Raw genomic sequence first — 12,495 nt, forward strand, 5'->3', positions numbered from 1 at the left:
TGATTGATGAGGTTTGAATATTTTGTGAGGTTTTCAGCAGCTTTGGATCAAATGTAAATGATTGAGGTTCAAGGTTCTGCAGGCAGTGATTAGGTGATATGAGACTTCATTATTATATGATATAAGACAAATGAAGAATTAAGTTCACCACCACCACAACTGAAGATAAGGAAATAACAAACGAAAGCAAAAGATTTCTTTATAGTGACCACAGAATAGTTTGACTGGGCCAGGAGCATTGAGACAGTTTGTTCACACTGCAAGACGCCACAGAGCCGAACAACCAGGAAGTCTCAGCTGAGGAGTTCATGTCGACGAGTTCATTGGCTGAGAAAATAACATTAATAATGTTATTTTATTTAATTTATATGCATTTGCCAAACAAGCAAACAGGTTTTTTCATTACTTAATTAATACTTTTAGGAATTGTGTCTACTTATTAATTTAAAGTGCTGCTTTAACCGGAGTAAGTCGTTTTTACCATTGACTGTAAATAAAGATGGACGACAGGACGGCTCCATGAAAGTGAAGCCAAAACATCTTTAGCGCTCCCTGGTGGTTGGCTGCAGTATAGGTCATTACATTACATTAATACATGTCATTTGGCTGACACTTTTGTCCAAAGCGACTTATAATTTAGTACACTCAATATTTATGAGGGGCGATTCAGGGGTTCAGTTTCTTGCCAAGGACACTTGGCATGCAGATGGGCAGAGTGGGGTTTGAACCGGCAACCTTCTTGTTCGAGGACGACCACTCTACCCCCTAGCACACACCACCCATAAATGTCATAAATCAAAGTTCAACAAAAAAGTCAAATTAAACGTTAAATCAAATTTTCTTGAACATAGGTTCTGTCATTTCAGGTTTAGTTCTTATCAAGTTTGTTTAAATATAGTTTTGATTGTTTATCTAATTATTATTGTAATTATTTTGTAAAACAGGATTAACTAGAGACACGTCATCCATCTTTTTTTTTTCTACAGTCAAAGATAAAACTTTTCTTTCCTCCAGATGAGATTTTCTTGCAGTGCGTACAAACAGAGCCCCCCCATCATTACCCACACCCCCCTCATTCGAGCCCTCTCCACCATGAGCAGATCAGAACAGACGTGCTGATTTCTCCACCCGCCAAGCAGCAGAGACGACGGGAGCGGCCTCGAGGTTTCCAGGAGTCTCACCTATGGCTGCTGGTAGTGGTGGTGGTGGTGGTGGTGTTGGAGGAGGTGCTGGGGGGCCGAACCCGGCCATGGGAGGAGCAGGAGGAGGAGGAGGAGGTGGGGGAGGAGCGAACATGGGCGGGACTGGAAGGAGTGTGTTTACATTAGATTGATACTGAAGCTCGGCCGACCACCAGCCGCACCTCTACACGGTTACATAACATCGCTCTACTGGAGAACCCTCCAGGGCTCGGGGGGGCACTTCCACTCTGACACACTTCACTGTGGTATGAATCCAGTGTTTCCATGGCAACCGGCTTGTAATGGAGAGCCGGTTGTGAGTCTCCAAGTGTTGCAGCTCTGCTCCTTGTTACTGAGGCAAAGCTGCTCACACAAACTAAAGCATTTCCTCACTGCACCGGCATGTGTGTAATGCAGTGATATGTGTTGCAGCGTGTGTGTGTGTGTGTGTGTGTGTGTGCGTGTGCGTGTGCGTGTGCGTGTGTGTGTGTGTGTGTGCGTCTTACTATTCCACTGTAAAGCAGCAGACCTAACACAGCTTGGCCTATTTACACAGTAGGATAGAGAATCAGCTGTGCTTAGAACACAATGGGCCGGGACATAATCCCTGTCTGGTAAACATAGGCTTTGTGTCGAGTCGTCTTACAATCTGCAAATACACCATTAAATTTACACCTCGTCCCGCAGTGGAGGCCGTTCGTACATATAGCCATGCATATTGTATTATTAAATAAATAAACACCGGTGCTCCAGATTTAAGTGCATTTTTTAAAAAGTAATATCTTGTTCTTTTATGAAGGTCGACACAGACGTGCACTTTGGATTGAAAGGTACAACGTGGTACATGTGTAGCTGCAGTATGTGATGTTACTTGATGCACAGGCTCAGGCCTACACAGGTATGTGCATTGTGCAAACAGCACGGACCCATGTTGTCATTACTGCCTGTCAGTGTTTAAAGAGTGTTATCTCATCCACATCAGGTCGAAGCTACCAGAATTTGACTGATATGAGTTTCTGAGGGGAAAAAAACTGGTTTTACTTTCAGGATATTTCTCTCATCATGATTTTTTTGTTTGGAGCCTGGGAAAGGATAATAAAAAAAAACTCCAAAACCTAATTTCTGTGGCTGTGTGCGTCAGGGAGGGGCAGGTCTTTTATTGCAGGCTTTTCAAAATGCCTGAAGCTGTTTGAGCAACAATCCTGTGCCGACCTCATATGAGTAGGAAGAGAGAAACACAGTGGCTGTTATCAACGCTCACCTGGTCCAGAACTGGGAATGGAGGGTGTAGGCACGGCAATGGGAATGCCAACCCCGCTGCTGCCGCTGTTCTCCCTGCTGCTGCTGCCCCCGCTGCTTCCACTGACGGAGGAGAGAAAGAGGACATCGTTTTATTTAGGGCAAACCTGCTCAGAGGTAAAACTACAGACGCATTGACTCCACTGCATCAGAGTTCCTGTCCTACTTCGAGGATAAGACAGTTTTTCTCACATATTCTCGATATTACTGCAGCTATGACAAGTCAATCATTGATCCCCTAAAAATCATATATTCATGTTTGAATTATTTGAAAGTGACAGGAACAGAATGTATAATAAATATCTATTCACCACATGCTTATAACTGCAGATCCAAAACATTGTCATACAAAATTCTATGGAAGCAAATCCATCGCCTTGACATTAATTATTAAACACATTAGAAATCTTGGATTCAGTCCATACGACCCAATGAGGATGAAGAACATGTGGATGTTCCATGTGTCAGTGGCCTGTGTGAGCGCTGTTCACCCTGTGTTTGATCCGGGGGCTTGTAGATCAATGGCCTGGTGACTTAATCCCCCCCCCCCCACACCTCCCGCTCTCTCTCTCTCTCTCTCTCTGGCCTGGATCCTCATTTACGCTCCGGCCCCACCTCTCCTCTCTTCTGCCTCTTTCATCCCTGCTCTTCCATTGATCCTCCTGCCTTCCTCTCACCCCTCACCGAGCCTCGACCTCGTCCTCTTATCTCCTCATCGGCTGTAAAGTGATTCCCCCGTTGGTCTCCCAAACCCCTCACCCCCGTCTCCCTTGATTCCTTCCATCCCACTGAACCCGCGCTCCCCCCACCCTCCTCTCCTCCACATCTCTTTATCCCCTTCCCATCATCCCCCTCTCCTCCCTTCTCCTCTATGATCCATGTCAGTGGAGCCCCGGGGCTCTCCAGGCACACACAGCAGGGGTCACCCCTCTGAAGGATGTTGGTGGCGATGGAGGCGAAGTATCTTTTGGGATAAAGGCCAAACAATATCATGGTGCAACGTCTTAATTCAACCCCCTCCTGCATGTTTTGGTTTGATCCATTCTAATCCCTTGATGAACTTTCACAGCTTTTGCTTCGCTGTGGAATAAAAGAAGCTCCAGTTCCATCTCTCAGGAAGTTGTTTATAAAATCAACCTGTGAGTCTGTAACAAACAGGTAGACTTAAAATAAAGTTTGGAGCTAATAAGTACATTCTCTGTTAAAAAGGTCAAGGTAAAAGCAAAAAACGAAATGTGTTACAAAATAAAAAAGTCCAATGTGCTTAGAAATGTTCTGACTTGACCTAAGAAGGAAAAGAGGATGTTTGAGGCAGGAATTCAACCCTCACACAAAGCGGATTAGAACAGATTCTATTACCAGGACGCTGCAGTGAGCTCGTGCTCTAAAGACAATGACAGTGATACCTCTCCCACAGAAAGATATTAGATCAAAACAATAAGGCATGGAGCAGCTGGAACACAGAGACACTGTTATTGAATTTAAGCCTCAATCGAGGATGGCAGAGACTGATGAGCTGAATAAGCACGGCCAAGTGTATAATCAAATAGTGATGCCACAGCAGAATCAGCTGCAGCAGGGCAGGAGCAGTCTGACTCTGAGGAGGGCACCGGTGTGTTAAAGGGACATTAGAGCGGCTTCAGAGCACGGATGAGTAGCAGTGATGCTGTTTGTGTGACAGGCTGCGTTTTGTTTTAAGGCTGCGAAGCGACAACAACACAAAGACCTGGAGTTTGGTTTTAATTGATAAACCAGGAACGGCACCGAGAGAAGCCTCCCGTGTGAATGAGCAGCTTCTTGCAAACATACTGAGGAAAGTTATGTAATATTTATGAGCATCACAGTCAGCATAATAAGCTCTTTAGCAAATGAGGCGACTTCACTCACTCGTAACTCACGTTTGACGAAAGCTCTTTGCTTTAAGAACGTGGAGAATTCTTTTTTGGGGCGGAACAAACCTCAAGAGCCGAGTGCGAGTTGTCTTTAAATGCTGGAGTTGACTTTAGAGTTTGTTTTTTTTTGGAGAAACAGCTCTTTACATCAGGTGCTTGTACAGATATTAATATCAGTGACTCAAGCAGCAGTGAGAAACTCCCTGAGCCTTGTCAGACAAACTCTGGATGTGGTGCAGGAGAGGAGATAAGAGGCATTAACTAAGAGTTTAGAGAAGTGTTTCCAGCACTGAGTCATCTTCCAGCTTTTTTTTTACATTATTGAAACACTACACGCATATTCAATGTTCAATTATAAAGTGCAGTTGGTATAATAATTCCACTCACATCCACATAATAATTTGGATTATGAGGCCAAGCCAGACTCCATATTATCTGCTCACTTTTATATCCTCATTAGATTAATTACAAGATTAATACTTTATTTAAAACTTTTAATGTATCTGGACTTAAAGTATCTTTAGAGAGGTAAACTTTGCTGTAGGAGGATTCTACTAGTAGCTCAGTTATAGTCTGGGTTATTAACTTGGATACTTTTGTCTACATTACTTTAAACTGGATATCATTAGGTTACAAAAGACTTGTGTAATGACTTCAGGTCGCCGTGCAGTTGAGACATGTTTATTAAATGTTACAGTGAGATGATGAAATCAAATCCAGGAGAACTGGTTTGATTTAAGATCAATATATCTGATAAGCTGTGGAAAGCTCTGACAGTGACAATCCCTTCATGTTCTGAACTCTAGCGTCTTTAGAGTATTTGTGTGGCTGGTGCAGTGCTGGATGCTGGCTGACGTTGTGCCTTCACAATCATTGATTTTAAGGACAAATATCGAGCCGGTTCTTTCCTCTTTCTGCCGGATGAGGCTGCGTTTCTTTGCCCTCTGAGGCGACAATGCAGTGATCTCATTAAAATGAATGAGGTGCCTGTGTTTCTTCACTCGGTGCTGTGGTCTATCTGAGCATTGTGCGGCAGTGAATTTACAGCTGTAAAAAAGGGGAAAACAGCGAGAGGCTTTTGTGTGATTGACTGTGGGTTTTCTTTTTTGTCTACCTGTGTGTGCGTTGCCTCTGGTTGAGCGACGCCGTGCGCCCGGGGCTGTGCTGCTGGCCGCCTATTCGGGCAGGGCTGGTCATGTAGTCGTTGGGCACTGTGGGCGGCTTCACCGGCTCCAGGGTCTTGTAGGACGTGTTGCGGCTGCAGCGGATGGAAAACAAAACGCAAATCAAAAAAGAACAATTATGCTAATTGTCTGTAAATCCAACTGTCACGACTACGAGGGAGAATTCACTGGAGCGTCACAAATCCCATCAGTTTACACAGCTGGATGCTGGGAGCCACAGACAGGAGTTTACTCTTGGAATTAATATGAGATTAGTGTCACAGACTGCTGCTGTGCATCAGATGATCACTGTCATGGCGTGAAACGCAGCTCACATTATCAGATTGAAGTTCAGGTAAGTTCCCAGACACTACCAGAAGGTTTTTCAAACCACAAAGTCACATCACGCCTCTAAGCTCAGTGGGAAATGCTTCTTCACTATCCTCACTCAAACATTACCCCCTAAAGTGTCTTTTGTCTTTTTTTCCATTAATTATTTGATAATTACAGGAATAGTTTTTTCTTGCTCGGTCACTAAAATGGAAGTCTTACCCGATCGTGCCGCGCCCTGACATGGGCGGACTCGGCGGCTTCTGCGTCGGCGGGTTGGTCCTCGATAGTGTTCCTCCTCTGACTGCCTGATTGTTTCCATGTTGCTGTGGTTTAAAGGAAGAAAAGGTTTTTTATTCAAACAGACTAATCACTTGAGATGCGTGAAAGAGGATGACACGTATGACGAGAATCACATGTTACAGGCTGCCCAGATAACAACTCCTTTGGGTCATAAACCCAGCCGCCTCCATGTTAGCAGATGGGACATGGGACCAACATCATGATTTCAGTTTAAACTCATAGTCTATAGTGACACTGGTGGATAGCAGCCATCTTTAGGGTTAAAAACCTCTAGCATATTACAATGAGGTGTCTTGCAAAACATATGCATCCAGCATGTAACCACGAAAGCTTCAGAAGCAATCTGGATTTGCATTATTGTATATTCCATGATGTTTATACCTCATTAAGAACATATACGAGCCGTCTGGGAAGCCTATAAACATTCTAAATGAAATACAGAACACTTATGGACAACACATAAATTAGATGACACCATGTACACAGAGGGGAACTGACAGGGAGGCTGTTACAACTCCTTAGAGTGTGTGGGTTCTTTCACTAAAAGGACTACGAGTCGGTTAATGGGAACTAAGGTGGGAAATGGCGACAATAATCACATGGGTTTTACTGGCATCTATCAATAATACATTACAGAAAAATGGGTCATGTGACAAACCGGACTTACCTTGGCTTTTAACCACTTAGTGTGGGCAATGGGGAGAGGAGAAAAAGGAGAGAGAGGGAGACAGAAAGAGGGCATGTCAAAACGGCCATGTCTGAACGAATCAGTGGAGGTCAAAGTACAAGGGAGCAGCAGAAAAACGATCCCACACTGTATTTACACTGGGTAAACATTAAGCAAGAGCTGGGCAGGTCGGCAGAGAAGAACACTGTGGCTTCGACTGCTGCAGCCGTTACTCCGACCAACGGAACCACACCCGGGGCCGAGTCAGACTGGAAGGAAATCACTGGGATCTGAGGGAAGAGCTATTGTGCACAAGTGGAATTATCTCTACAGGGATTCTGAGGGAGTCTGTTTTTAAGACCTTTGCCTTTATAAAAACATGAATCCGCCTCTGAAGGCTACTGAGTAAATTTGTACTCATTTGATGTTTAGATTATTTATCTTTTGCCATATGATTTCAGTTCTGGCAGCAATACAAAAAGCCTGGTGCTTGTGTGGGCCGGTGTCAAAAGAGAATATAAAGCCAACTTAGCAGTTGGGTTAATCTGCAGTATGACAACTGCAGAGTCAAGTGGCTCATCTATAATGCAACGTCCCCAATGGACTTTGCAGAAAGCATTGTAGCATCAAAACACCAGGAAAGAGAGAGAGAGAGAGAGAGAGAGAGAGAGAGAGAGAGAGAGAGAGAGAGAGACAGAGAGAGAGAGAGAGATAGAGAGATAGAGAGAGAGAGAGAGAGAGAGAGAGAGAGAGAGAGAGAGAGAGAGAGAGAGAGAGAGAGAGAGAGAGAGAGAGAGAGAGAGATAGATAGAGAGAGAGAGAGAATGAAACCAAAAGCTAAATTCACTGTTCAGGTCAATATAAAGTCACCTCTGCGCCTTTTAACAAAACACCTTCAGAGTAGCTGAGTGCATTTTCTGTCCAAATTTCCCGGACTCCCTTTGTTATCGGCACTAGACGGGATTCAATCCACAATCTAGGTCACACTGGAAATGCTCCAGCCCTCCCTTATCTTCCTGGCAGCGGCTGTGTCTCTGTTTCGCTCCACAAACCGGAGCGTCAGCGTGGAAATGCTTTAGCAACGTCCAAGTTGAATTGTGAACAAACAGGTTACTGTCAGGTCCAAAGAGACTTCTCATGTGAAGCAGAGGGTTAAAACATGACCGTCGTTAATCTTCAGTATAAATGGAAATGAACACATCCTGAATTATTATTTTTCACCAGGGGGAAAAATATCTAAAATAAATTCGAAACACGTAGTTACTGGTTGTTCTAATTTGTGCTAAATACATAACAGTCTTTGATGTGATGTCATTATCTTGTGTTTTAGATTTCGAGGAACATAAAATCTGATATTTCCAATTCGGAACTCGACTTGGTGGCTTTACAATCATCTTCTAAACTATGTGACAGGCGTTCCTGTTAATTAGTTAATTAGATATCATTGAAATCAGCATCAGCATTCCTTTGCACAGTGTCAGAACGAATCGATCATTTCCTATTTCTGTAGTTTGTTATCCCCTGTAGCATGAGGATAACCCAACGAAAGTCAATCTCTCAAACTCACACCTGACACAACACACAATATCCACGGAGCGAGATCTACCATCAAACCCCTGACATCACCTGGGTTCCTGAAAGCCCCACTGACGAGATGAGGCATCAGCTGACTGGAAGAATAAATCTCATCTCTCGTATTAATGCTAAAAAGCCTCATGTCACTGTCAGTACACCTTGTGAGAAACAGCCTGATCTGTCGGCAGCGAGATTCCAGATGTGGCCGGCTGATATATTTACATTATAATAACGACTGCAGAGAAGAATCAGATTACGTAACTGGATGAATTTCACCTTCTGATTCCTCTCAATTCAGATCTGAGAACAGCTCCTATTAAATAATGCATGCCAGGGGCTACATGGTGTTTACTCTCTTTATTACTGCTGCTCACATTGTGGTGTTTAACTACACAAACACTGCACAAGGCTGTAAAACCAGTTCAGCCCAATACAAGCATGTGCTGGCAGCAAGCTTCACAGTTAACTGGAGCCAGTCTCCTTGATTTAGACTCCCATTAAATTATTGATTCTGGTCAGTAACTAAACCATGACTATAGATATTCCATACAGGCCAGGGCTTCTGACCGGAGCCATCACAGCGTAGTATGTGAATAAATATGGAGTATTGACGTTGAACATCGATTTGCTCTTTGGGCTTTGACATGCATGTGATAGGATGTGAGTGATGTGGGTCTGCGTCAGGGGCTTCTGTGTGTGTGTCTGTGTGTGTGTGTGTCTGTGTGTGTGTGTGTGTGTGCTCACTGACAAATATAAACGCTGGAGAAAATCCACTGAGATTAGGAGCAGAGTGATACCTCGTGTTCTTAAAAAAGACGCATCAAACAGACTCTGAGCAGCCGTGGAGCTCCAGAGATTTCACTCGTTTGACACCACATCCGGGAAGCTCTGTATTCAATTTGACACAGGAATCACGATTCTGGATTATTTACCTGAATTACAGTTCCTCATTTTACCTTCTGCTTATCCACATGGATTTATAGAGGCGCTGTTGGGTGGATTTAGGATTTAGAAACAAATAAACCACAGATATCTCATATATTTAAGTATGTTAAGGTAGGCTATGCTAATAGCTTTTGAGCTCCAGCAACTTGTATATCAGAGAAACAAATGTTTTTACCTATCTCACTCTTGAAAAGGACATTTATTAGTGCATTTCTGAAAGTGTTGAACTCTTGCTTTATTAAGAATTGTTTATTAAATACAATAAAATAATGTCTTTATAGAGTTTTAAGTACAAAATGTTGATAATAAAATGTACAAATCTGGTGTCCGTGGTGGGGAAAGGAAATGCATCACACTATTTCACCATGAGGGAACCGGTTCAAGGAATTCCCTACACAATAGATTGAGAGGCACAATGGCTTCTATCCGGCCTCATCAATGCCTGTAACACTTCTGGATGGTAATGGCGGGGCTCTAATCCAATCTGTCTGACAGATGCAATTGATTGGCTGATTGATGGAGCCGAGGCAGCTCAGGGGGAGAGGATGGAGATCGCAAAAAATGCCTGCGGCCATCAGGAAATTATGTCACTACCACCACTGTCAGGCTGACCCGGTGACCTCTAAAGTGAGCCCCTAATGGCAGCGAGGCAGGAGAAAACATCACCATTGGATCATCACATCAAAATCCGCTTTTGATCGGCCTTTCAGATGTGAAAATAAACTACAAATCCAATTGTAACAACATGATTCCTCTGTTAAGGTTTGGAGATACTTCAGAGAACAGGATTACGAGAATGGACGGAGCCTAAGTGCCTTTAAAAACGTCTTAACATCTTTCACAACGCTCCAAGAATAGAGAGGGTTTCTGAAAGCTACATGATGTAATCGCTTCTTCTTTTTTCCCTTTCGTTTATCATCTCCAACCTCCCCCCACCCCCATTCCCACCAACCCACGCTGCAACGTATTCCTGTAGGGTCAGAAAGGGGGTTCTTTCTGAAGATGAAAGAGAAAGCACGAGAGATGGAGCGAGAAAACAAGTCAAAGTGGGAGAGAGAGAGGAGTGGGGGGGGGGGGGGGATATGAATCCCTGGGGCAAGACAGAGCTGGAGGAGGGTAGAACATTAGATATCGTAAATCGACAAGGTGAAAGAATAGAAGAGGAGATTCAATTATTAGAGAACAAAAACAGGAGGAACCTTCTCACCTTGACACCATGGCCGACATCGTCCAGTACATTGTAGTCAAGGGGCTTCCTGATGTACCTGACTGGCCGCTCCATATTAGCCGGTGCTATGATCTTGTGAGTCCTCGCCGTGTTCTTGTTGGTGGTCAGGATCCCGATCTCCCGCCTGGCCACCTTCTCTTTGTGGATGTCCACGGTCTGTGAATGAGCGAGGACAGAAGGGGTTGTGATTGATGCAACAGAAGGGAACACAAGAGACGTCCTGTCCAACAGGGACCTCTGGGGCCAAATGAACTTGTCAAGCAGCAGCTTGAGAAGGTTTAATTAAATCATGAGGTTGTGCTTTTCATCACTGGGGTCTTAATCTTTTTACAGCAGCGAGTGCAGACTAATAATTATCGATCGCGGTGCAAAGCAGATCCTGGACAGAATCATGAGCAAGGCATTTTCAGCTGATATGAATGAGGCCGGGACCCAAAATCTACATGAAACAAGTTATTTCAGCTAATCAAGGGTAAAATAAACAAAAACATGAGGATGTACAGTAAGATTGAGTGAGAGTGAGAAACAATAGTGCTGTAAACAACCCTAAAGCTGACAGTTCTTCTTGTAGTGTCACTGATTCTGTATCATGCTTAATCAATGGAGTAACTGATATACTCAAATATATCTGCCCAACTGAGTTATAAGTGTAGCTCTGAACCAAATCATTATTTCCATTATCAAATGATGTGACTTTGCTTTTGTTTAGTAAAAAAAAAAACAGACACAGAGATTTATTAAATTCCTCAGAGCTGAAGCTCACATTTGACATAAAGAGACCAGAGACGGTTTCGGTAATTTCCTGCTAGTCACTACATTTTTCACCTCCAAGCCATGACAGTCGATACGGCTCCTACACATTGACCATCACGTTAGAATGTCCCACAAACCACTGCATTTACATCCCCTGCTTCGATTCCTCACTCCATCCGAGCTCAGGGGCAGCTGCCCTTCCTCTGAGAGATGAAAGACTGCAATGTCTGGGGGGGGGGGGGGGGGGGGGGGGGTGAGTGAGTGACCAGCGCCAACAGAGGACTCCTTTCATATCACAGGGATCTGGAGCTGGACCGAGATCTGTCTTTTTACGCTGCACTGTTCCACTGTATGGGCGACTTAGTCTCCAAGTGTCACTCAACCCACAGTCAAGGGCTCCAATAACACTCTGGACGGCTTATAAGCAGTCAAACTGTGCGGTCAAGACCTGAGAGCTGAGTCCTCGAACTGCTTTCACAGTTCATGTGTCAGATTCATTAAAGCATGGTTTGTTCAAAACGACAGAAAAAGAGGAATTCATATTTCATAATAGACAATGTTTTTTGTACATAATTGCTCCCTCTGAAACTTCAAATTGAAAAGGGAAAGCTCCATTCTGTTCCAATGCCCCGTTGTGTCTCCTCGGATTAAGAGGACTGACAGAGCGTTGGACGCAGTCATCGGTTTTAACCTGAGCAGGGCTGCCAGAAAACAAGAGGCTCTTAATACAAAAACACAATTGTCTTCCCAAAGAGGTGAACGACACAATGTACAAACAGGACATTTTTAGCAGCACTAAAAACTCCAGTGGGTAAGAGCTCTGCTGGGATCGGTTTTGAGCTAATAAATCTGGACCCTGCAGCTCAGAGATAATGCTCAAATTTCACAGTCATAAATCACAATAATCTGGAAAACAGCTGGGCCAAAATCTAATCAGTCCATTTGGCTTCCATGCGGGGGGGCGGGATTCAAAGATTGACTCTGTGAGATCCTGATGGAAGATCTCACCACGACCCTGACATGAGGACTTGTTCGGTCAGGTGCGTGGAGCATTGTTCTGAGATATCATTAAGGAAGTGGGCGTTCACAGGCAAAAACAGGAAGTGTTTCACTACAATTCACAAATAGAAAAACAAGAGAACTGTGGTTAAAATGTGTC

The 12,495-nt window shown here is 43.9% G+C and overlaps 1 protein-coding gene across 10 annotated transcripts in view; it reads right to left on the bottom strand.

The window, feature by feature from the left end:
* abi1a (abl-interactor 1a) overlaps positions 1-12,495 on the bottom strand; it is a 38,675-nt gene that overhangs the window by 5,444 nt on the left and 20,736 nt on the right. For 3 of the 10 annotated variants that reach the window (XM_062379389.1, XM_062379391.1, XM_062379394.1), the window contains exons 3-8: positions 10,563-10,739; positions 6,836-6,850; positions 6,088-6,191; positions 5,487-5,630; positions 2,443-2,543; positions 1,182-1,304 (exon numbers count right to left, since the gene is read on the bottom strand). In XM_062379389.1, coding sequence (XP_062235373.1) covers positions 1,182-1,304; positions 2,443-2,543; positions 5,487-5,630; positions 6,088-6,191; positions 6,836-6,850; positions 10,563-10,739 — 664 coding nt within the window. The remainder of the gene's footprint in view (positions 1-1,181; positions 1,305-2,442; positions 2,544-5,486; positions 5,631-6,087; positions 6,192-6,835; positions 6,851-10,562; positions 10,740-12,495) is intronic. The other 7 variants (XM_062379392.1, XM_062379397.1, XM_062379395.1 and 4 more) reach the window with 3 other exon arrangements.

Source organism: Platichthys flesus, chromosome 21 (genome assembly GCF_949316205.1).
Source record: "Platichthys flesus chromosome 21, fPlaFle2.1, whole genome shotgun sequence".
Classification (NCBI taxonomy): Eukaryota; Metazoa; Chordata; class Actinopteri; order Pleuronectiformes; family Pleuronectidae; genus Platichthys; species Platichthys flesus.